General features: G+C 32.1%; 1 protein-coding gene across 5 annotated transcripts in view; it reads left to right on the forward strand.

The window, feature by feature from the left end:
- LOC148604186 (uncharacterized) overlaps positions 1-27,596 on the forward strand; it is a 95,010-nt gene that overhangs the window by 15,450 nt on the left and 51,964 nt on the right. The window contains exons 1-2 of one of the 5 annotated variants that reach the window (XM_088550550.1): positions 3,149-4,128; positions 24,979-25,155. In XM_088550550.1, coding sequence (XP_088406676.1) covers positions 3,740-4,128; positions 24,979-25,155 — 566 coding nt within the window. In that variant the 5' untranslated portion in view covers positions 3,149-3,739. Of the gene's footprint in view, positions 1-3,148; positions 4,129-6,595; positions 6,711-20,637; positions 21,481-24,978; positions 25,156-27,596 lie in introns of those variants that run through there. The other 4 variants (XM_088550551.1, XM_088550555.1, XM_088550553.1 and 1 more) reach the window with 4 other exon arrangements.

Raw genomic sequence — 27,596 nt, forward strand, 5'->3', positions numbered from 1 at the left:
GTTTAATATAAACCTATGCTGAATTTATTTTGACATGATTTTTTTATGAGTTAATTTTGTTATTGTATTGTGAAATTTGTTTATCTGTTTAAAAAAGATTTTGATTCTCTCAGAAAGGATCCAAGATAAAAGGATTGTTGTGGATTAAAAAATACTAGGAAGAGCAATTTTTTATACAATGTGATTTTGATATTGTAGCATCATATTTTCGCATATTTTCATATTGACATTTTTTCATGAAGAAAACTCAAAAACAAAAATATATAGAAAGTTCACTCTCTAACAGAAAGTTCATATTCATTTGTAGAGCCTTTTACAGCACTGAACCATTAGTATGCACTGTTCTTTTTGAGTTGTCTACCTTTGAACAGTTTAAACAATTTGGGCAAGGAGAGAATTAATCAGTGCCATATGATAATCCCAATGACAAGGGCATAAGTAAATTTTGCCATTGACATGAATTATTGTATCTTATTGTGACTTAAGTAGGTCACAAGTGGTTAATTATTTATGCAGTTAAAAAGTATAGGTTTGTTGTGGTTGTAAAGCCTTGAAGTGTTTTAGAGACAACTGTTTTTATTTGAAGAATTTTATTTGTATGATCTTGTTAATATATCTAACAAACAGTTCCAGTCTTTTTGTTTTCAAAAGAACATTATTTAAACAGAAATATCAGCTAGAAAATTAGAAACTTCACATTTCTTTCATTTATGGTTCAAAATAAATATATTCTCTTGCTGCTAGAGATTAAAAAGATAAGCAATCTTCATTTGAGCATGTTATTGCTATCTTTTTGTTGAAAAGTCTTTAAAAATCTTTATTCAGCTTTCTCTGCCAGTAGTACAGCTCAGCATTGAACAAGGCTATACATGTATTTCAGTTGTTTCCTCTTATAAACATAAACTGCTTCAGTAATTGCTGGTAAGACATATTGATCTTGATGGGTAAGATCTAACTTTACTAGATAAGGTATGTTCCAATGAATTGTAACCCTTGACAGTGGTGGATCCAAGGGGGTTGTTCTGTGGTTTAGAACCCCTCTTTTGTTCAAAATTTCAAATAATTTGGAGACGAATTTAAGCAAAAATAAGCTAAAAATGTCCTGGGACACTACCCACTCTGTATCTATTTCTGAAATGCACCTTTTTGGCTAGCTAAGTTCAACTAGAGCAGGTGTATGAAAGTTTTAAACCTTGAAATTTTGATGCAATTTGGAGCTATGAAAAACTGTAAAAAGATAATGATTATAATTTGTTTCCAAGTGCATGAACCACCTTTTTTTTTGGAGAGGTGTCAGCTGTCTTACACTTGTAATTGGCATTTTTAACTGGTCTCCATTTTATAAAAGCATTTTAACTGAACAAATAAATCTATCAGTCAGTTGAGTTACAGAATTCCCTCTAAGTGGAAAATGATCATATGTGAATGAGACTCTGGGGGATGTCCAGAATAAATTGGCCAGTTTTCATTTTATTGTTACCTACAATCCTTGATGTCTCTGGAAGGTCAGATATAAAATGAAGAAAACAGATTTTAAAACACCATTTATCAATAGATTAAGGTTAATTTGGGGCCAAATTAAGATAAAATTTGATAGTTGAACCATCATGTAATTCTACTGTTTGGTCTAAGGTATGTCAAGAATGTTTTAATACAGGGAAATAAAAAGATTTTCTGATTGCTACAGGCATGCATATTGTAATGGATTTAAATCATATAAGATGTGGATATTTAAGAAATGGATGTTTTATGCAGAAATCTTATTATCTGATCCTTTGTTTATGAAATTAATGTAGAAACAAGAACCACCCGCTAGTAAAATTCAGCTTTGTTTAGTGGTGTAATTTTATGCTCCTGAATTTTGTATTGAGAGATTTTTATTTTGCACCATCACATTTATAAGGTAAAGGTGATGAGGCTATAGTTGGTGGCTTTCATCAGTCTGGCTGTCTTTCTATGTTTTTGCACCATACAGTTATCTGGTCCATTTCTGTAATTGGTTTGATGACTTGATATTTGGATTGTTTTAAGCTTTAGATGACCTATTGTTCCAGCTAGAATTTTGATTTGATTAGATGTATGGCCAGTTGTCATTTCTAAAGTCTCCTACAGGTATAGGCTATGGTTTGGTTGCTTCTGGCTGTTCTACAATTGTTCTGCTTCATACATTTATCTTGTTCTTTTCTGGAAATAGTTTGAGATTATGGTTTGTTTTAAGCTCTAGATGTCTTAAATTTTCTGATTGAGTTCAAACTAGGATTTGATCAGGGATATGGCCTTACTTGGTCTTTTTTTAGATGATTTTCTGTTGTTTAGACTTTGAAATATTGGCTTTGCATTTTGAAGGTTTGGCCACAGGGCCTTCATTGTGGTGTGAGCTTCCTTTGAAAAAAATTGCATTGTTTGGTGCAGAACAAGGTTGTGTCATGGTGGTCTTCTTGTTCATTTTACTTTGGATGGTAAGTTTTTACTAAATGTCTCGTCGTTTGAGACATGACTCCTTATTAGATTAAAATTATACCAATGCATTTTATTGATACTCAGTGAAACTCATTAATCATTAGAAAAATTATCATTTTATTTCTAAAGTTCTGATGTATAGGGAAGTAATTCAGATTGCATGGATTTTGAGAAGATAGAGATTTTTTGTCCTAATCTGAAATTTGACACTTATTTATTGCATTTGCTGCTCAGTTGCATAATTTCAATGAAAACATTGCAAAAATCTTGTGTTATCATAACCATATGCATAGCCATTTAGAAAATATGTAGGTAGAAAATGACAGCTTAAGACAGTCATACCAAGACTTTCAGATCTTCCTGGGGGCTAATTTATGCTGACAACTTTTGTCAAAAGACAATATTCCTATATTTATTCTTTAATAGGATTATTGTGTATGGGAAAAGCAGGACAAAGGACATGATAGTTTTAAATGTGTTTCATGTATGTTAGTTTTCTAGTTATAACCATTGAACCATTCATGTATGGAGTTTTTAAAAATAATTAAAATTTTAAAATATAATGTACATAATAAGATAATTGCTCTGTTTTCCTAAGTCTTGCATAGCTGGTATATGTAGTTAAAAATTTTGACATGGTTTTATGTATTGCCTTGGGTAAGCGTGTTGGAATTTCATCTGACAATTTGAAGCTCCTTGTTTCATAGTGTATATCCCATGGATTTAATTTAGTTCTTTCAATTTATAGTGTTACAAATTCTGATATAACTGTAATATTTTAAGAGGATTACAATAAGATCTAGGGACGTTTTAAAAATTTAAATAGTTTTAAAAGAAAAATGATAGACAGTTATACAAGGTCTATGTGTGGTGCCTTTTGATGGGAAGACAAGCGTAGGATGTTAAATGGTCTTGATTCCATACACAAATATATGTTTTCTTTACATTTATAGCTTTATTTATTGTTAATAGCAGATAAAATGATCAGTTATATGTGTACATCACATTAATGTGTTCTGACTTTGGGAAAATACATGTACATTAGTGGACATTATACCAATAGTTTATACTATCTCATGTTTGATTGTGATAAAAGAACATATATTGAAAGGAAAAAATATGATGGAAGTGAAATATGTGTTTGTGGAAAATGCATGATGAAACCTTTTCTAAATACCATTTAATTTTGTGGATATATTTAGGAGAAAAGATTTTTGGTCCATGTATAGTAAGTTTGGAATATAAAATGCATATATAAATTCAGTTGTGACTGTAGGCTATGGATAGGCCGATATTGACACCTCGTAGTCCTGCTGTCAAAAACAATATGAATGGTGATTTAGAATTACACATCGGCACTCATCGGAAGCCTAAACCTAGGCCTAGTAATATATTGATCAAGTCATCTAGTCGGAACAGCTTGACGTCCCATTCTCTCCATCGTAGTGAGAGCACTGGAACACCACGTCGCAGTCAGTCAACAATCCCTTCTAGTCCAAGGGCTAGAAGTCCTAGTGCAGGTCCTCAAAGTCCTCGTAGTCCAGGACTGGGCCCACAGACTCCCCGTAGTCCTAGTCCAAGTTTATCACAACAGAGATTTAGAAGTAGCACACCATCCTTACTGGAATCACTTTTGAGAAGAACTCGTAATAGCTGGGGATATGATGGGTATGTTTAATTGAGAATAACTCATAATAGCCGGGGATATGATGGGTATGTTAAATTGAGAATAACTCATAATAGTCGGGGATATGATGGGTATGTTAAATTGAGAAGAACTCGTAATAGCTAGGGATATGATGGGTGTGTTAAATTGGCATTCTCACCAATCTTTTTAGGTATTTCAATATTCAAGTGTAACCATTACATGTATTGCCATGTGATTTTGATTTGCTAGTTATTTTTTTGGTGGGAGGATTAGTTCGTGGGGACTTCCTAAGAGAACATAACACAGGTAGGAGAGCTACCATGTGTTTACCACTAATTACCATGATGTGTCTAAATCCAATTTCAGGCAACAAAACAGACCACTGTACATTTACTTGCTTGTTTACCAATGAAACTGGTATTGTTAGGGTGTCTACAGGGGTTCACTTTCTAGAATGCAATGTTCTGAAACTTCTTTTCCAAGTTTCAAACCATAATGGTACACATGGGGAAAATCAAAAGTCTGCAGTAAACTGTCAATAAAAAGGGATGAAGGTCCAAGAATCCGGTAAATAAATTTTCAAAGTTTGTAGTTAAGAAATTCAGTGTCCTGGAATTTGAACCACTACTTATTTTAAGAACTGGTCTGTTTTCCCATTGAAAATTGGAGAAACCCTAAATCTATTATTGGTCCTCTAAAACATGATTTGACACTTTGCTGGGATTGAGCCCACATTGGTGTCAGATATTAATACCTTATGATGGGTTAAGAATATGATTTGGAAACTCCACCTGCATAACTACCAAATCACAAAATACCTGGTAGTTTAATCCTTCATATCATGTATTCTTATGGTATGCTAATTAGATAATGATTGCATTCTCTGGTCATGAAGAAATAAATCCCTTTCTGTTTTTAGAAAGGTCAATTTTAAGTGTTTCATTCCTTTCCCCTAATTATTTTTTAAATATGAAAACATCTCCTTTAAGAAAAGATTTTTTTGGGGAATCAGAAGTTGTGACCTTACAATTTCATAATAACTAAAAGGGTAATTCTGTTTTGAATAAAATAATTATATCTCATAAGATATTATTTAAATTATAGATACTTTTGGAAATTTTAAATTCTATAACAACAGACTTGCAATTAAAATTTATTGAAATGTTATGAAAAGAAGAATTAAAGTCTGGATCAAGATTGTTATTAATGGACCAATAGCAGTTAATTGAAGGCGAGAAAATTAAATTGTCACATGTCCTTGAAAGATGATTAAAGTTTATTTTTCCTCAGGTAAACAGATGTATATTATTTTGATATGCTGAATAAATAAAGTGAAGTATATATATAAATTAGATTGCCAAGTACATGTATGCACATGCTGGTTTAAATTGCTTAATTTTATATCAAGGCAGAAAGGTCGACTCCTACTTCAAATTGAATGATAGGTGTGATGCATATTGTGTATTTTAAAAGTACTGGTTATGTTCAAATCATTCAAAGTTGGTCTTAAGGAGGTAAACCTAGAGTAAGAGACACAATTCTTGAAATCAGTGATATATTTGTATCATATTCAATTTCACCGAAGCCTTTCCAGCTTTCCTTTGAAACAGAATGAAATCAGACCAAGTTACTTTGATGCTGGCATGAGATTGACGTAAAATGGTGAATACAAACGTTCCAATGATTTGTAAGAGTTGTGTCCCTTACCCTAGGTCTACCTCCTTAAAGGCCCATATTTTTGTTGGTGTAAATGATTTTCCTGTTAAAGTGAAAATTAATGATGGAGGTTTGGAAAAAGGAGGAGAAAATATTTTTTAGTTATACAATGATCTGTAAAAATGTTTGAAAGTGTTTTGTTCAACTTAACTAATTAGACTCATTTCCTTGAAATGCATTGTTTTATTACTGTTTAAATCCTTTGACAAAGCATAACATTAGCATTTTGTTAACCATGTCCTAACAGACAAGTTGATGAAAATTCTACTTGCCCAAATTGAAATTTAGGTTGTCCTGTAGTAAATGCATGTTTAAAAAGAAATAAAATTTAGTCCCCTGGGCAAGTATGATTTACCTTTTATTGGTCCAAATGGCATTTTCACAGGTCAACCTTTAACTTCATGTACATTCACAATCAACTAAAGATATGTTTCACCTTGTAATGGTACATCTGTATTTTTATTACAAACATGGATTGCTGAAATGTACAAGGTTATTCAGAAAGTTTTGAAAAAATCTGGAATCATTGCATTTTTTTACTTTTCTTTCCATGTTTCTTTAATATTAGATGAATGTGTATTCAACTTGGAACATCTTTTGTGGGCAATGTTCCCATAGCTCTATTATTCTTGTTAAGGGAGATAACTCAAACTTCAAAATATTCATCTGAAGTGAACAACAAAGAAACAAGCTATACCATTCAGGTAAGAATTTACCTGAGATTGACCTTTAAAGATGATTTTTATGTGCACTAGTATTGATGATGTCATCACACAAATCAAAATAACAGAAGTCTGAGAAGTATCCTATGTCATGAGCATACCTGTGATTTTTGTAGCATAGTGATTAGTAAATATTTCTTTGATGCACATTTATATAATTACAGGTGAGTAAAGAAGGTAGTGATATGTCTGTCATGAATTGGTTCAAACTGTAAAAGATAAAGCTTTTTCTGTACAAATCCAATTTATCTTTGATTTGACAACCCCATGTTCTCTATAACAGTCTTGCACAGGAGCAATGGCAGACCCAAACCCTAGACCCCCTTTTTTGTTGGAATTAAAAAAAAAAATTGTTCAAAATTGAAGTAATAGCCTAGAAACCTTTTGTATGGACCTCCCTCCCCTCTAGAAACCTTTTGTATGGACCTCCCTCCCCTCCTTGCAAACTCTGAAATTCTTTGGATCTCTGCCTGAGCTTCAAATCATATCAGTAAACTCTAATATATGTCATTTCCCACATGTTTCAGAGCATGATATAGGACATTGCTGATGCTCCATCCCTAAAGTCTTGGGTTGGCTAATCTCTATACAGTGAAACTTGTCTAAACCAGACCCCCTTTTGGACTTTAAAATTGGGTTGGTTTATACAGGTGTTTGGTTTGCCAAGGTTCAAAATACATTTTTAATTGATATGAAAAAGCTTTGAAATCATTTAGTTTTGACAGGTGTATGTAGTATTCAATGTTCTGTTTAGACAGATTTCAGTGTATATGTATCATTAAGCAGCCCAGTCCATGGTAAGCAGCCCAGTCCATGGTAAGCTGTCCAGTTCATGGTATGGTCACAGAGCCATTTGTCCCAATAATCTATGTCCATCAACTCTGAAGATCAAGTTTCTATAAATTATGGGGTCATAATCCAGAACTATTATATCTTGTTGTACAGTGTACAAAGAAAAATGTTGGAAGAAATACAATTAACACTAGTACTAGTTTTAGGTTAAATGTAAAGTGAATTTTTAGATCAAACTTTCAACCTTCCTGAATCATGTTTAATTTCAAAGTTTCTCTGTGTCATACAAGTAAACTGGTAAATAAATGATTTTCATTATAAAAAAAAACAAAAAAAATAAACATCAGATATTTGGGATTGTATTTTCCTCCTCACCAACATAGTGAAAGTGTTAATGATAATGATGTTATTAACAATATTGGATATGCATTGGATGTGTATTGGGTATTTTTCACTTTTAAACAGCTTTTCTACATGTTCTTTCAAATCAATATTTTGGGTGTGTCTTTTAATTGATAAGTCATGTATTTTATTTGATAATGTATCAGGGCTCTTCAGTGTTCCTCATTAGAGTGTATTGATAAATTGATATAACATTTAATTACTATAAATGTTATCAATGATATTTTTAAAGGACTGTGGAAACATGTGTTCAGGATAAACTATAATTATTTGAAATCATCCCATATATAGATGTGGGTTGATTGTTGGGTGACTTGATAAAAATACCCGAAATAGGGGCTGATGGAAATGTTGGAAGATAATCATACTAGGAATGTATACTTCAGGTTTGTTTTCTCTCTTAGGCTTACAGAAAAGGCTATGTTGTGTTACTGTTTTAAATTCATGAGCTTGATATTATTATAAAACTGGATATATCTCCAAATAAGGTTTCAAATGTTTTATGACTCAGATATCAGATTATCACATGACATTTTTGATATCACATGTATTATTAGCCCAAGGTTTGATATTGGCCCAAGAGCCGCAGGTTCGAGGGCCAATATCAACCAAGGGCTAAAAATACATGTGATATCAAAAATGTTATGTGATGTTCTTTTTATCATATGCTTTACAATAGGAGTGCAAAATAAGGCTATTAAATCATACATTTTGAAAACACCAAAAAAATATAATATTTATTTTTCAACAATTTAATAATAATGGGATAATAACAGATATTTGATGTTGAAACTTTTAATGTTTATTTATGTGAATTGTCATGAATTTAACTTGAAAAGTTAATTGTTATATATATCCAGTCACTTGTGCCCCAGAAAACATATTTACTATCTTGTCTTTCATATTGTCATTGAACACTTCAAGCCAACGCAATAGCACTTTCATATCACTCACAGTTTTACGTTTTGTATTAATATTCTTCATAGACTCTATATATTCCATGGTATTGTCAATCTCTATTTCCATCATACCCAGCTGTTCGTTGCTAGATGCAATATTGTAAACAAAAACGATAATTGCCGTGTGTTTACAGAAAGGGGTGTAATATCATTTACGGAAAGTTATGTAATATCATTCCGAAGCGTGTAGTAACATTTTGATATCAGCCTGCTTAGATATCAAATTTTTGGCCCTAAAACTTTCTTTATTATACAGGAAGAAATGATACTTATTTTCTATAATTATGTGATAATGAGTATTTATCATAGCCTAATCTGTCAGTAGCTGAGGAGAATACAGGATTTCTAGTTAGGGGTGGTGGAAATTAAATTAAAGGTAAAGTAAATCGAAGCAAGAGCAATTAATGAAAAATCCAGAAGTATTGCAAAAAAAAAAAGTTTTTTCCTAAATTGAAAGGCTCTGTGATTGAATGCTTAATTCCATCAGTCAGCATCTGAGTTGAACATTGAGATTTGGAGACGAATGGTTTGATGGATTTCTTTACTTACCAGTTAAAACAGTAAATTCAATAATTTATTTCAAAATTATATGTACCTTTTTTGGTGTTTTGTGAATGTTTCCATTGTGTTTAGGAGTTTGACGTACATGTATGAGACCACAAGCGAATAAACCCTAAACTGTAGATCTTAAAGACTCCCTCTTTGATTGCCATAGATTCCATTCTCATCAACCTGCCAGACAGTGTCCTCCACTCCTTAACAAATAATGAATGAAATCTATAATATAGATCTGAACCTGGATACTGTTTGGTGTATTAGTCTGTATTGATCAACATTTTTCTGATGAATATTTCAGGGTTTTGCATTTTTAATGGAGAATTTGCGTAATTTGATGACCTAATATATACTATTACAAAGTCAATAGAATGTTCAATGTCAGCAAAACTTACTAACAATTTGTTATTTGTCTCATGGCTAGTTTAAGCCTTTGCTTTTATGTCTTTCATTATATAATATTGTCTGTCTGCCTACATGTATTATGATAACTTAAGAATGTTTCAAATGAGGTAAAAAACTTGTGCAAAATATTTGTCATGATTTATGAGTTGCTCTCTTACTCCTAAACAACTCGTGAGATTTTGATGAAATTTTACAAGACGATTACCTCAAAGAAGTATAAGTATTTTCCAATACATTCCAAGGGAGATAACCAAACTTAAGGATTTTATGTGTCTAAACCTTGAAAGGGTGACTCCTCTCAAACCACTGAAGGAATTTTGATGAAATTTTTTAGGAAGGTTAGATACTGTATGTAGATGTGGAATAAGGAAGTTATTGTCTGATTCCTCCAAATTAATTATTGTCACTTCGAAGATCTATTATTTACTAAGAGTAATCAAGGGAACCAAGGTTACAGTGATAATCAAAGAGTAATCAAGGGAACCAAGGTTACAGTGGTAATCAAAGAGTAATTAAGGGAACCAAGGTTATAACAGTAATCAAAGAGTAGTCAAGGGAACCAAGGTTATAGCAGTAATCAAAAGAATGTAATCCAGGGACAAAGACCAGACATGGAAAACATACACAACAAAGAACATAAAGTAACTATAATCATACATACAAAGTAACAAAAGCAAATGAGCAACTCGGACTCCACAAAAAACTGGGAGTATGGACTAGGTGCACCGGTAGGGTAAGCGTTCTCTGCTTTTCTAGAAACACCCGCTGAGTTGCTCATAAAAAGTTAAGTTTGTGGTAGAACATAATGAAGTAGTGTCTATGCAGTCACAGCCTGTCATAAGTATTTGCTGGTCTCTCAAATGATTTATAATAAACAACTTGTTCTCTCCTGATGTACCTCACTTTTACTGCATGAAGATTGTAGACCAAAGAAAAGAATTCCATTACATTCCAGAAGGTTGAGGTTGATGAGTACAGCCAAAGTTAGGGCATCTTTATCTAGTGGTCAGCCTGATATCTAGTCAACCACCAACATTCCTAAATATTTGATTATATAAACTGAAGGTATTTAAGGGATTAATAAGTAGAAATTGATAAATCATTTGTCTGGCCAAACATTCCTTCCCTGTGGTAACATATTTGATACTGCTCCTCTTAAGAGTAAAGCTTGATATTGACTTTTTGTCAATAAATGCAACTTCTCTGTCAATATCTTTTGATAACTAACTGAACATATTTTGTTCATGTAATGTAAGAAATATTTTATTATTTTGTATCCTTGAATTTGTAGAAAACTCTAATGGATGGATAGCATTGTAGACACTCATAGAATATTCATTAATAGGTGCAAAAATAGTTTTGTACTTCACATTTATTGATGGGAAACTTGGAGGAGAAAGACTTGAAGGGCAGTTGTAACTTATAGTAGAAAGGGCATGATTTGTTTAAGTAATAGGGTTCATTAGTTTTTTGGGACAAACAAAGTTTGTGGTAGAAAACAGAGATGCCACATGTACCCTTCACTATATCAGCCATGGCATAATATTGCTTGGGTCAGTTCCAGTTATTTATAATGGTCAGTCCAGAAGCCTCCTGAGTGGCTTGCTCAGAAATTGAATGATCTGGACCCAGGGTTCATTTTTGTTAAAAGTTTATCTGTTTTCACTTAAAAAGCACATACTTAGGTATCAAAGGGCATGAATTACTGTTTTTTTTTATTTATTGATTTTATCTTGAAAGTTTATAGTTTTTTTTTAAGAAAATGTCATCCCTTCATGCGAGTTGTCAGTTTATAATTATTATTTAGAACTTGTAAAATTTGAATTATTTCCCTTGACTCTAGTTTTAAATTCAAGTATAAGTAATTTGATCACTGCCAATATCTGAGAACATGATATTTTCCCAAATCTATGACAACCAGGTAGATTCAGGTGATGGCAGGTATTAGTAAAGAATTTCAGTCACTTGTACATTTTCTATTTACAGTGTATACAAACTTTGATAAAGTACATTATTATCCATGCAAATGTCCGGGTTGTTTAGATTATCTGGGGTTCCATTCTCTGTTGACATGAAATAGTGAATAGAACTGAAAGGTAATTACCCGAAATGTCAGACTAGGAATTTGATCGGAAAAATATCGTGATTATGTTACGCACAGTTGTTGTACATCATGTCACGTAGAATTTTCAGGCCTTTGGTGCAATTCTCGCTATCATTTCTTGTACTTTTGAAGTTGATAAAGTTTGATGCTGTAACCCTCATTGATATTATTGCTCCTCTGATACTGTTGACTGTTTTTGGAATGACTTTTGGGTTATCAAATGCAGAACTGGTGGACTAAGGGGAACCATCTTCTAATCGACAACTTGTCTATAACTAATGAAACTTTCACAAATTCTTTTTAACATTCCATTGTGCTCCTTCTTTTTTTTCCTCATTTGATTGACTATTGGTATATCCTTTATGTTTTTAGATGTCAACAAGAGACTTTAGCTCATATTTTCCTAGATTAAATACGGTATTATTTGAATTTGGAATTATTTTGGATTGAAGAAAAAAGTGAAAAAATTATTTATAAAACTTACTAAGAGGGTTATTCATGCCGTCATGACTAGGGAGGGTCAGTAAGTTTCCTTAACTTTTGTTATCCTACTAGTCCTACCCATTAGCCATGCCCACATGATTAACCCCCTTAGTCTTACAAATTTATTTTTGGTCATTTTCTTAATTCCAGAATAATTCCAAATTCAAACAATACCTTGTTTTCAATGATGTATTTTTGAAATTTAAGATGGCAGCAGATGTATTTTCATATTCTATTTATATTGTTAACCTATCCAAAGGGAAGGTGGATAGTTAAGTGTCAATATATTGAAAATGAAAGGTTGAAAGTTGACGTGCTTGCTAGACAGTTACACATTTATGTATACCACAGGCAATACAATACATGCATTGGAATCTTATATTGATATCTAATGTTTTTTTTTTATGTAGGTGTCCACAAGACTGTCAGCAATAATCACATACTATGTGTTCATGGGTTGTTAACATTAGAACCACGTCAAGAACATATGGTGTTTATGAGTTGTTGCCCTTTGAACCATGTGTCCAGAACTTATTGTATACATGAGTTGCTGCCCTTAGAATCACATGTTGAGAAATCGCGTGATCTGATGTGGTGTGACATGAGTTTGTAACTGTCTTGTAAAACTATTTATACTCATTAGCACCAGGAAAAGGTGTACATCAATCATTTGACATTACACACAGAATGAATACACATTTTTACCTGTCATATTTACCTGTCCACATTGATTGATTTATGCCAATATGCAGCAATTCATTGAAAAATCTGATGAAATGCATGTGATCTTCTTTCCTGTTTCATTGAGAAATTATGTAAAAAGTATGTTTAGTAAATGGCATTTATTACGAACTTTTGTAACAATGTCACAGGTTGACAGCAACATTAGGAAGGGTAAATCTAGAAAGCTATTTTAGATATGCCTTTACATCTGTTTGTTTGATAATTGATCATAAGAGAGCAGAACATTGCAGTGTAAAATGACTTAAATGTTACAACTGAAATAAAATGGAATTATTTTTTCCAGCTGAATGTGTTTTTTTAAGAAATAGTTCTCAATATGGTTTAAAGTCTGCAAGTGACTATAGTTAGATAGTATGTAATTACAATTCTACCATGGATTTTGCAGGACGTTCTGAATGGTCAAAATATAGGGACTTATGATCTGCTTCAACAACAAGGAAAATATCAATTTATTTTTAGGGTATATTTTGATAGTCCTAGTATATGTTCATATGTTCTTCATATTCCTCTGTAACTTTTATGGTTTTACTGATTTTTCATCAGGTCAAGTGCAGTTTTCCCAGACTATCTTAATGCATTTTTACCTGATTGTTCAGGTACAGCTGTTTTAAAATTGACATGAGGTTAAGGGTACAATAAACTGTATGACATGTCAACAACAAAACATTCTCCTCTCAGATAGCCATCTTAATTCATAATGTCACATGGTTTAAAATGCTATTGTTCAGCATATGCCTTTTTGTACTGTACTTTTAAAGTATGGAACACTGTTCAGGGCATGTTTCTGGTGATAATAACATCTCAGTTTTTGATATTCTGATGAATAATGTTAATGTTAATCTCTTTCAATGTATGAATTAGAGGAACGATCTCTAAGAAACCTGTTTTTTGGGGTGTTGAAATTAGAATATATGACTTCTTAGAAATTATCCCTTATTCCATTGGCTGGTAAGGAAAGTGTGAGAAAAGTTAATAATTATTTTTTTCTCAAAACTGTCGTAAGCTTATTTTGTATTATATAAATTGTTTATCATTCAAGTCTGTTGGTATATTGAAATAATTTTCAGTAAAGAATTCATGGAGTAAATTGACCAATTATTTCTTTTGTTCACAAGCAATCAAAATTTATCGACCTTATTATCCTTATGTCCCATCCCTTTTTCATTTCATCATCATTTCATGTTCATTTTATCATCCCTTTCATGTTCATCGTCTGAATATAGCTAAAATATTGCTGCTCGGACATTAAACCTCATCAATCAATCAATCAATCTTTTGTTCACAATCCTGTCTATTGCAGATCATTGAACCCATGTCTTCACTATAACAGGCATGACAGGGTTAGCATTTCACTGTCCATCCTTTAAGGACAGTTAATCTTCTGGCCTGAGAATGACCTTTAATCAATACCTGACCAGAATACCTGACAGGTATATATGACAAATTACCTGTAGACAATTAATTGATACTTCACTTACCAATCTGAAAATCTACTGCAGTTTCTTAAGATACTAAAAACAGTAGGGATCTAAATAAAGCCTTCAATCACATACTCTGTCAAATCAATTGTTAAACTAATACAGGTTTGTTTCATTTACTGGCAGGAATTTTGTGTTTTTAGATCCTGTAAAAGTAATAATGTTTGTGGTGTACTAGTTTTTGCTATTTTCGTGGTAAATATTTAATTGGGAAAAATAGCACCTGCAAAATAGACTTTTAACACTATATAAAAATAATAATTTTTTGAAACTGTAAAAATATGTTCACTTTGACAGAATCCACAGAAATTAGCAACCACAGAAGTCAGTACATTTACAGTCTGCTTTTTAGGAATACTTATATCACATTACTGTTGGTATTCCTCTAAGTTTCTGGTCATTTAGCTGACGTCACAATTATATTACACCAAATCTTATACAGAAAAATAAAAGTATGCATTAAAAAAGCTTCGTGTTACTTGGTTTCTTCTAATGGCATTATAGAACTTCAGGAATTGAAAAAAAAAGAAACCGATATATGTACATGACAAAAGTAATCCTAAAAGAAAACAAGAGTGTATAATATAGAATTTAGCAGGGAGTTCCTACTGTAACAGTATACTTCTACAATGTAATAAGCACCTGTGTAATTGATTGCAAATTATCCATATAGTTCATGGACATGACCAATTGGCTTTTATTGATGGAAACCCTTGAACAGCAATTAACCTGAGTTTTACTTATACTACCAGACAACTACTTTATTGATGAGCAGACATCTACACACCTGATGGTTCAGTTAATTAAGACTGTTATCTTACCTAGCCTATGCTTTGAAGAATAGCCTTCTGCAACTCACCTGTGAAATCTACAAAGGTTAATCGCAGCATTTGATCGGGTTTAACTGCTAATTAGATCAAGATAGCCAGAATTGTATGCTTCCTGTCGTAACAGTTCCAAAGTTTTAAGTCTTGGTTGTATTTGTAATGTACATGGTTGTGTCACAATGAAGGATTTAAAATTCCTGAATTGTATGTCCTCTAAGTCAAGGTAAAGTTATTCTGTCTGTTCGTTCTGTGATTTGTCATGTTTTTTTCACTGTCAGTTGTAAACTTGTGCTTCATAATGTTTTTTTTTTTCTCCACAGTTGTTAATTCTGTGTCTTTGGTGTTGTTTCAGTTAATATAGAATATTGTTTAGTCTTCATAGTTATTAATCCTACATTGTTTTTTGCTTTTGTTTCAGTGTAGATTTCTTGTTGATATTTTGTATTACTAAGACATAGTGCTTTTTACATGATACTGTTATTCTCATGTGCTGGCGAGTCATTGTTTTTTTTTTCAGTCATTTGGAGACCTTAAAAGATCAACTTGGATACTTTCTTTGGATTACATTATTATCCTTAAAATGCAAATTTGAAAATAACAACCTGTGTTAGCATCCCAACAATGTTCTTTGTAGGATGTTTATATTCATTTACATGGGATATCCTCGGCTAGTGTCGACATATTCCTGTTGATGGGACTGCCATCACTCTAACTAGTTATGTTTACAACAATTTCCCAAGGTGACATCTTGTTTTGTTAAAAATCTGTTAGTTTTAAAAAGGTTAGTCTGTGAAAGTTTAATCCTGTTTACTGGAAGCTGGCATCAGGCTCCCTGTTATTAAAGAGCATGAAATTTAGTACATATGTACTTAGTCACTATACAATAACTATGATATGTCCACAAAAACCTTTTCACTCAAAAATTAAGATAAAAACAATTCAGCTCAAACTATTTTTTTTGAAGAATGATGGGTCATATATACTTTATGGATTTCATAGTGTCAAAATTTCAGAAATTAAATTGGCAATGTGATTTACTTCTTATTTTCTATTGGTTGCACGGTGATTTTTTTTAGACATAGAGATTTAGGGGTGGATGAAGACTTCTAAAATTCTTGGAGTCAAGAATAATTTTCATTCATGATTTTTACAGTGTATGGAAGATTATTATAGACATTTTCCTTTGCATTCATTTCAGTTTGAAGCAGCTTTGAGACAACCATTGCCTTAGAAAGTACCGAAACTTGTACTGTATAAAATTGTCTCCCTTTTTAACTTACATGGATTCTTTAAATAGTACTTAACAGCTATTGTTGCAGCTGAGTATATCATGTGTTTTTACAATTGTATGAGAAAATTAAATTAAATCTCTGTGTTGATAGTTGTATTGTCCTGCCTATTGTATTTATTTGTTTATTTGTGTATGTAATACAGTAGCGGAGATCAGAGATCAAACAGCACAGTCCATGGTAAATTACCTGCCTTTTGTTTTTGAAATCTTTGATCGTTACCCATAGTTTTGTCTCTTTGTCAAAAAATATATTGTATTAGAGGTGAATTGTCCAAGTGATGAACTTTTAAAGATAGATAGTTGTTGAAGAATGAAATACTAGCTAGGTTATATTAAGATTTTTCAAATGTACTTTTTCAGTGTTATAAACAAGAATTTTTGAAAGTTTTTCATCTAGATCTTTTATAAGTTTTGAATATACACATTAATGGAATTGTTTTCTATATGCTAGTTACAATGTAACCATTTGAAATACTATCAACAAAATTAAGTTTTGTGTCACTCCCCACCCTCCTATCTCTCTCTGTGTCTCTCTCCACTCTCCCATCTCGCTCTGTGTCTCTCCCCACCCTCCTATCTCTCTTTGTGTCTCTCCCCACCCTCCCATCTCTCTCTCTGTGTCTCTCCCCACCCTCCTATCTCTCTCTGTGTCTCTCCCCACCCTCCTATCTCTCTTTGTGTCTCTCCCCACCCTCCCATCTCTCTCTCTCTGTCTCTCCCCACCCTCCTATCTCTGTCTCTGTCTATCCCCACCATCCTATCTCTGTCTCTGTCTCTCCCCACCCTCCTATCTCTGTCTGTGTCTATCCCCACCCTCCCATCTCTCTCTCTGTGTCTCTCCCCACCCTCCTATCTCTGTCTCTGTCTATCCCCACCCTCCTATCTCTGTCTCTGTATATCCCCACCCTCCTATCTTTCGCTCTACTGGTACATACACTTAGAGTATTAATTATGGCCTCTATTTTTGTTTGTATATCTTTAACAGAGAAAATTGAAGTTTACTTCATGGTGATCTTTTGTATAGAATGAAGTGTTTCTTACTTTTCTTTTTATAATAATTGTTTAATTTAGTGTGAAAGTTATTCGAATTTGCTTTATAGCTCCTATAATTGGGTGTCCTTATCATTAAAGTGGGTTTTTGTAGCTGCTATGTGGGTATTGTTATAACATAGTGAAGATATTGAGAGTAACATTTTTAATAGGTCATTATAACATTATGGCACAATTAAATGAAATCTACATCAACTGAATACATCAAATCAAGATTTGAATCCCCCAATATTTCTGTAGGCTTCAGTTAACAGAATGTGGCCATATGTACTAACAGTTATATTGTTTTATATGGCTGAAAAAAAAGCATCCCTGTATAGCTAAACAGGTTGAACATGTGTGCATGAATTATTTGGACTCTCTACGGAGTTTTTACTGTTTAAGTATTTAATTATACTGTAAATTGATTAATTGAGTGGTTGCTAATTTTCACACATTTTTTTAGTGAGCATATTTTTGCTGTTTTAAAGAAAGATAAGCATTTCAATTTTGTAGGTACCATCTCTCTACAGGGAAAGTGGACACAGTTAAAATTTAAGTACATTTACAGTAACTTATGTCAAGCAGTAATTTTGTTATTTTGTTTGTATTTGATCTACTATTGAAACTGTTAATGGCATTTGATTCTGAGGAAGTGGAGGTGGACATGAAGGCAAATTATGGAAGTCAAAAATCTTTCTTCACCTAATTTAGGGCAAGCTGTACTATCAATTTTAATGTCATTGTGGACTGTAAACCAGTGACCAGAATTTTTCATTTATTTTTAAGTAGAAGTAGGCCACGAGATTATTCATTTTCATATTTTTCCAAGTCAAAAGGTATCTATTTCCAAAATCTACCTGTCCTCACTTCAGAATCTATTGAAATGGTTATCCCCTTTAAAAGTATACTGCATTTGGCTAATAATTCTCTTTTTTGTACTATTCATAATGTGTGGTCTTCCTTAAATTCTTCTTGCACATTCCATTGCATAAAAGTCTGAAGCTTTCTCATACAGGTGGCATGATTTATTCTCCAAGTCTTAAACTACTGCCCTTCAAAGAAAACATTTCAGTGGGTGTCTAGAACTGTCATATGTCACTGTGACAGAGCTGTTATTGTATGGAGAATTATTTTGAACAGTTTTATTTTGGTGAAGGAATGATCATCATGTTCTATTAAAGGCTTTATGTATAAGTTAAGGGTGATGTACTGGTAGAAATATGGAGATGATAGTTTAGGCAAGGGCATAAAGGTCATGCCTGTTTTACTGGACTCTTAATATTTGTATAAGTGGTTTATATGATTTGGAAGAGTTAAGGGGGTTATCAAGGGTCCTGAAGCTTTTGATATAGATGCTTTACATCTGAACTGTTAGATTGACTGAATGTTCTATACAAGGGGTGAATACTAGAATAAGTTAACTACTGGTACTAAGATTTCTTCTAAGTGTGATTGCTACAAATCATTGGTGTCCATATATAGAAAACAATGTTTGTAGTCTAACCCTAAGAACTACACTGACATTTAACCATAAGGTCATTGTAAAGATGTCAATTTTTGGTCTGAGACACAGGTGGAATTGCTGATAAATTAACAGAGACCAAGAAAAAGGAAGAAAATATTATCAGTTTCTACTATTTAAGGTGATTCTTTGAGACTTGATTTAGATGATAAATAACTCTATTTTAATTCTATTGCTTAGATAGTGATACCAGTTTTTAGTAACCATGTTTAATGTATCCATAGCAAAGACTCTACCATCAGTTGTGACCCTACAGAATGACATTGACATGAATTCATATTAACATGTACAATTCTTTGGTTTTTGTACATGTAATTCAGATGACTAATCAATGATAATGGATTCTTTTGTTATTATGTAAGACAGAATATTATTGCAAGGTCATATAAGGTCAGACTTGGTGGCTGTATCATTATTCATATGTTTTTACATGTTAATATTTGGTGAATTATTTTGATATTTGTTCATTGAATATTTCCTGAACTACATACTTTTGAAGTTTTTGTCATATTATTAATTTTTACCAATAATTAAGTCCTTTTTGTGCTTAACAATGTGGTCATATAACTTTGAAAAATTTTATACTTTTCTGTAGAATTATTTTGCCTATAGATATGAAATGTTTTACTGACATGGTGCTAACATCTCACCAAATTGTTAAAATTCTCAATTTTATCTAATCGAAAGTTAATTAGTGACCTAATTAGTTATTTTGTAAGTCCTGGTATTCAAACAATTTAGACAAAACTGTGATAGAAAGGTCTGACGAAACATATTCTCTAAAATGTTACCATTGTAAAGTGTAGGATTTCAAAATCTGCAACAGTGCATTGTTGTGAATGGCAGTTTGTTCCTTGCCCTAGATTTACTTGGTTTGTTCTTTTGATTATAGACATGTTCTTTTAAGGCTATGGTAAAGTATAACAAAGACATTGAAAGTGTAAAATATCTTCTTTTGTTGTGTGAATGGTTGGCGTTTTGATTATATGTGGTGATCTTAATGACCTGTTTACACAAAAACAACAAAACTCGTCTTGTTGAACACCATCTCGTTTAACTATCATAAAATCTTGGTCTTCAGCCCTATAAATCTGAACAAATGATTTCTATACCAAAAATATTCACATATTACAATTTGCAGTTAGATATTTGTCTTTGATAGTATTTACATGTGGAACAAATGTTTACAAAGAATTGTGATATGGGGGTCCAAAAATTAATAATAGGGATTTAATTGTGAGCAAATACTGATTTTTGAAATCTAATAAAAGCTTTTCAGTGGTAAAAGTTTGACACTTTTACTCGAAAAAGTTTTAGTAAAATGAGATTAGATTTAAGATTTGAATGACTGAACGGTATAATGAATGTGTTATTATTGCCTGTTTCTACCAAGAATGACTACTGATTGAGGTTTTAATGTCATGTGATGGACACTTGATTCTATTGTTACCAATCTGAAGGAAGATACAAGCTATGAAGTTTCATTCACCTTATAGTGTTTGTTAATTGAATAGATACTTTTGTCACGGTTGGGCCTGACACAATTGGGCAGTTGGAATTCTTTTCTGTACTTTAAATTCTTCTTTCACCTGGGACGGGGAAGTGAAATATTGGCCGATTTCTCAAGTTATTGTAAGATTGACAGTCAGACTAGTTAGGGTTGTTGTTTCCGTAGCGGTCAAGGTTTGCGAAATTAGTTTTCTGGATGGAGTTGTGTAATACATGTATAGGACCTAGAACAGGAGTGTACTAAAACTGCATTTTTCTGGTCATCTGACTTCAAAGGTTTTGTTCAAAAGATTCTTGTTGACTAGTGGATAATACAAAGACAGATTAAAGATTAAAGACTTGTTTATGAGTCAGATAAACTGTTCAGAAATTACCTTATTGAATTTGAGATTTTTAACTTAAACTTAATTTTGGTGGCAGTTTCATCATTTATCATGATGGATTAATTATATACACACAGTGTAATTAAGGTTGAGTAACAATGCTTCTACACCTGGTCGTGTCAAGTTTGATAACCAACACACGTTTTTACTAATCAATGATTGGATAATAATTAAAGGATGCCAAGTTTTTCATCAAAAGTTTGGAAGAAACATGATTTTTATAACTTGCTAATTATGTGATGATTGCTACTATTTGCCTGTTCAGAATGAAATCCATTTCAGTTTTTGATAAGAAAGATAGTTTGGTTCAAATGCCATTTGATTTGTAATGAAGTTGATTGGATTGTTTTAATAACAAGTACTTAAAAATGGACTCATATGATAGAAGCTATAACTCTCCAAGACGATCAGTCAGTTTTAATTATGCTGACTATTGGAACCTTATAAGGTATGTGGCATATATAGCTTTCATTAGATGGTATTTCAGTATATGAAATGAAAGGGGGACTACATCTAGTATGCCAACATGTATAACTTCATGTTTTCGTAGCAAATGTTGAGTTTGAATACAGGCCAACACCTACTTGTAGCAAGGAAATATTTATCGATTTTTGTAATCATATGACTGGCCTAGGATTGATTTTAGTGGGCCCATAATGTATTACCTATAGTTAAGATGCAATAACCATATTTCTTAAAAATTTAAAGGCTGACAAGTGTGAATTTGGTACCTTTTCTCCTGTACTATAAATATCTTACTTAATAGATCTGTATTGAAAATTAAAGGGTTTCCAGTCACCTTTAAGATCCTATAATAGTTGGATAAAGATCCAAATTAAACTGCAAGTCATACAAATATATACATTGTGTATATTTACTTGTATACATATTTTTAATAAGTAATTGTTTTGTATATATACTTTACCTGTTGTTGGGCATGCCTTGTTAAGCTGTTTTCTTGTAGTCTATGGTTTCTCCATCTTTTTGTTGATACAAATAATTTCTCAAGTTGACACAGTCTGGTGGTGAAGTGGTCCTACTGTAGAATAGAAATTTTTTCGTGTAATTATATAAAATATACTTCATTGTGGTGTTTGGATCGTAAACTAAGACCAAAAGTTGAACATTATTCAGTGATTTTGGGTTCACTATGAAGCCCTTTCTGACACAACCTTGAATGTTTTCATGATCAAATCACAAAATCATGATCATACTTTCTTCTTTAAAGCAAGAGGTACCTCGTGATCATCCAGCTGTCCATTGTCCTTCTAACTGAAACCACTGAATGGAGTTCAATGAAACTTGCACATATTTTTGTATCGGGTGATGCTATTGTTCACCTTGTATTTTAGATTTCCATTTGAATAACTGTAGATGTATCCCATTTGGTTTGGGGAAGAAGAGCGTGGGTATCAACTAGTTTTTCTCTATGAAATATAAGAATTTCAATTGTAAACAATGTCTTCGTGCAATCAAGGGAGTAGTGTTTGGTATTGCAGGTACTGCTGGAGCAGTACCAATAATTTTTGTTGGTGTGTCATGCAGTATCTTAAATTCTTGACAGAAATTTAAAAATGGAGTATTTTACTTGGTAACTAATAGCAAGACAAGTTCAAAGATGTATACTCATTACCCCTGGACCAATCAAGGTTTGGGTTCTATGCCTTTGACAATCCATGTAGTTGTATTCTAAAATTATGTTTAAAGATACATCAAATTTTGTATGATTCATCTTCAGTACTTAGGAGCAGGATATTATCTGCTGGAACTTTTTCTCTCATTCAATGAGGAAGAAAAGTCAACCTGAATGTAACAGTTTGGTTTACAACTGATACTTTAAATTAGAAATACATAGAAACAAACATCTTTGGTTTGTATTATCTATAGATTTATTAATGCCTGCATGATGTTATTAATGTTTGTTTATTATAGGTACATCTGTAAAGCTTCTGTTCATTGATTTACTCTATAAATGAGTAAATATTTAGTTATTTGTGGGATATTACATAAAGGAAGATGGAAACACTGATCTTTTGAGGAACTTGAAAACATCAAACACCTTTGGGTATTTGCAATAAGGCATTTTATTGAAATGTGTTTTGCAAAATGGGCCTTAATTAGTTCTCCTTTTTTTCAATATTAAGCCTCAAGTCTCTAGTCTCAATAATACTGGTACATGTCAGTTTTATGATTCATTTTCCTCTTCTCATTGTAGAACTTAAATTCTTCTTGTTTGAATGGTGTGCTTCAATTCTGTTTTTGTCTTGAAACTTCTTTTCTTCAAGGACTTCAGTCATACTTGACTTAAAGATAAATGCTTCAATTCCTTTTGAGTTTTCCAATTACAATACTCACCTTATTTCCACTAATATACCCCACTTATTAAGACCTTATATGTAATATGTTGCAGCTTTGAAGCATTGTCTAGCCAACACAAATGATAAAGGGAGACAACTCATTGTGGTCTTATTTAATATGTTAAGTAGAAATCAGTGTAAATAGTAATTGATAGTGACCCTGTCACCCCCTGGTAGGTGGCAAGTACATCTATGTCAACAACGATTGATCTCAAATATTGAATGTGTTGTATTAACATGACCTTAAATTGTTAGGGTCCGATTGATTTAAGATATTTAATGTTCGGAAATAACAAGACCTCACGGATGGGGTCCGTCCCTGGTTTTTGATTTTTGAGTACATCTGATTTAGAATATTTAATGTTCCAAAATAATTAAACCTTGCTGATCCTGCATGTAGCTTACTACTATGTTTTTTATGTTAAACATTGAGTAAACCTAATTGTTACAAAAAGATTTTTTTGATCTTTGGAAAGATTAGATGATTATTTTGAAAATGGACTGGTGAATTATATTAAACACAATAATAAAGGGTACAACTTCATTAGATTAAAGTGAGTTTTTCATGCCAATGAATTGGTATGTGCCTTATTGTTAGTTCCCATGGGACGTCTATGACCTACACCTTTTTCATTTCAGATAATGATCTCTTCTAAGGCAGATTTAACAGAGATATGAGTTATACTATTTCTTTAATGCATTTTATGTCAAAAGATTTGTTTCCACCAAAATCTTGTTAGCCTTTTGCATGATTAACTATGGTAAAGTTCAATTGATTTTGTTGGTGAATTTAATCCTACAAAGACAAATAATGAAATGAATATGTCAAGTTAAATATTTGTAGTTTTGTTTGAGTTATAAATAGTACAGTTTTGGGTGTAATATTTTACACTAGATATGTTAAAATTCAATATTTGCTTTTCATAGTTTTAGTCTTTATAATATTTTTTCTGACTGTTATAAATGCTATATCATTTATACTCTACTCTTGGTTGAAATGTAATAGTTCTTAAATATTTTAGATCAGTAGGCCTAAAGAAAGACTCTTCCTCACATTCCTATGAATTGTCAATGAATCTGATTCTCAGCTATCCTATTAGTTCATTTGAGTTGGGGAAAACTCAGTTTAAGATTTTTTATAATCAAGATTTGCATTTTTGCTTTTCAAGTTCAAAATTTTAATTCATTACTGTATCATTGATTTTTTTTTTTAAATCTCTTGGTATGCTTAGATCTATGCATTACTTTGACAATGAATAAGTTGTAATTAGGTGTCTGATATGCCTAATACCTGGTGGTCATGGAATTTTTCTATAAATATGTTGATGACCTTCAAAATCGAAACTATCAATATTTCTTGAGCCTACACTTTCTTGACACATTAATATTTTCATCAAAGTTAGGATAACCAAGAAATTAAGAAAAAACTAAATGAAATCAAATGCACAATGTTCATGTGAATAAAAAAAGAACAATTTTTAACTAGCATTTGAATCTTATAAAAACTACTCATTGAATTCTAGTGGAAATTTTCATATGTTAAATTAAACATGCTATTTCTAAACCCATTACTCATTTATATCTTTCAGGGGCACCTCTAAGTTAGAATCCAGTGTTAAATTGCTGAGGTCCTCCTCATTTTTACAGAAAGCTAGAGAGGCTCAAGAGAGGGAGCGAAGCAGACTTGGAATTCAAGATGACACCCTTGTCCAGAAAGATTCCTCCACTAGAATGAAACAAAAACCAAGGAGGATTGAAAGTTTCCAGTAAGTTAATTCTCATCATTTCAGATTTAGAAAAAGATATAAAAAACAAGACAAATGCACAATGATGTACCAGATTCTTTTAGAGCTGCTGGTGTTCGTTGCTGTGTCATGCTGCCTTACAAGCATAATCAAGGCCTATATTTAATACATTCTTGCACATACACACTACCATCAAAAACATGTATCCTTTTGTCTTATGACTAATTTTATATTATGACAAACACTCAAGAATTTATTGGATCTTGAAAAGACAACATAACACAAAGTTTAATGGTTGATAAAAAAGTTTTTGATTGAATGTTTTAATCGATAGACCATTTTTTGTGGTCTTTGAATCATCATTGGCCTATTTTTTTAGGCAAACCTAACATTACCCTACAAAGAATCAACAACTACTGTTAGCTCAATACAGTCACTGTATAATGGATGCACTTAACACCAAGGTCCTTAAATTTGTTGTATTTACTTGAAGTGCATCTAGCCAACAGGAACATCATAATATACAATCATCATAATTATGTATTGACTATCTCCCTATAATTATTTACTACAAAGAGACCACCCTGCATACTGATATTTATCAACCAGGGCCTTCTAATCTCATCTTTGTTCAGTACTTTGACCTGTAGATTTATAAATACAGCTTCCTACTTAGTCAATGCACTTTAAACCACAAGGTCATGGAAGGTCATGATCAAAGTTCATTAGTTGCTAAAATTATGTGACCTTTAGTGTGTATAAGTATACTGATCCTTACACATTTCATGTACCTTCATGTGATAAGCAGCCTAATAAGAAACCACAAGGTCACAAAGGGTCATAATTCACAAATTGTAGAAGTAATTTGTTAAGGACCAGTATAATGAAGTTGTTAGTATGGTGAGCTCAATGCAGAATTATCCTGATTATTTTATAGTTGGAGATTTTGAGGCTGAAACCTAAAAATGAATGGGTTTTATGGTTCTAGCTCATACTGGTTGAAATTTAATAGTTTGTTTAGGAAACAATCCTTCCTCTTTATATGGAAGAACTACCCAAAATATCCTCAAAAGAATATGTGAAATACATGCCCAGAACATTTAAAATAAAAAAAAAATATATTTCTTTTGCCTTAATGTTGTAAACTGTAAATATCAAGTCAATCAAGACAGGCTATTTGCAAATGGGGTAACAATAATAGTAACATGATTTCCTGCAAAAATATCTTATTTATACAATTATTATGGGAGGAGTACATATATGGGCACCTGATTAGAACATAAACACTGTAGCAGATATCATAAGATGATCAACAGTAAAGGAACTGATGAGAGGATTGTCTTGATGGGAAATAGATTTCAGATTGACCTTTAGTTGAGAGGTTGTAGGTTATTGACTTTGTATTTAGCCTAATCTGACCATACATCACAAAATGTCAGGAGAATAAATTATGGCACTACAATTCTATACATGTACTCAGTACTAACTATTCAGTTTGGCCTAACCCCAAAGTAACAAGAATGCAACCTTTAACCTATTTTGGGTCAAATAAACAAGTCGTTTTGTTATGTCCTACTGTTAGGGTATTGAATTTTATGGTCTTATTTGGTAAATAATTTTATTAGAATCAAGTTAAGTTTAATTTATTCTGAACATCATTGAGGCTTTGAGTGCATAGAATTTTTCAACCAAATACACCATCATTAATAGGATTGACCTGAGAATGGAAGTTTATTTATCTGTTAATGTGTGATAGTAAAATCCCTCCTCCAAGTCTTATTTTAAAATCCAACAAAACAATTCAATTTAAATAGATTTATAGTCATTGTGGAATGTAATTGGGAAATTTGCAAGTCATCGGAGGTTTTCAATGCATGTTATAGTGTTGCACCAAGAATTTAAACAGATAAAAAGCTATTGTTTTGAACAGTTTGGTAATTGAGGTCCTAGTCAATGATGCATTCATAATAGTTTTCTGTAGATTTGGTCTCTTGTTGTGAAAAAAATATTGTTCTTTTCATAATCTGTGCAATTAGACCAAAGAAAATTGTACAGGTAGTGCATATTCAGAATATTGTTGACAATGTTTCAGTAGGACCTCTTAGTTATCAAATTTTAGACCTCAAATAAAAAATAAGGAAATGACTGGAGATCACAATTTGTCATTAATATACCATTCTGGTGTCATGAATTCAAACAGGAAATATGTTTTAGCATATTGATGGTTTTATCTGTGTCTGAAGACATTGTTTTCTATTTTTGACATTTTCTGTTTATTTTTATGACATGTGTATTGTTTTAGTTACCATGTCCTGTTAGTAAGCAGTGACCTTGGTTATGGCGAGACAATCGTTTATTTTTACACTGATTACTATTGTATGTATATTTCATGCCAGAACAAATATGAATAGATTTCAGTAGCTATTGTGTGAAGTTAAAGAGGTGTGATTAAAAAATATGGC

Source organism: Perna viridis, chromosome 10 (genome assembly GCF_037379345.1).
Source record: "Perna viridis isolate PV_CMFRI_1.1 ecotype Kerala chromosome 10, ASM3737934v1, whole genome shotgun sequence".
In the NCBI taxonomy this organism is placed as follows: Eukaryota; Metazoa; Mollusca; class Bivalvia; order Mytilida; family Mytilidae; genus Perna; species Perna viridis.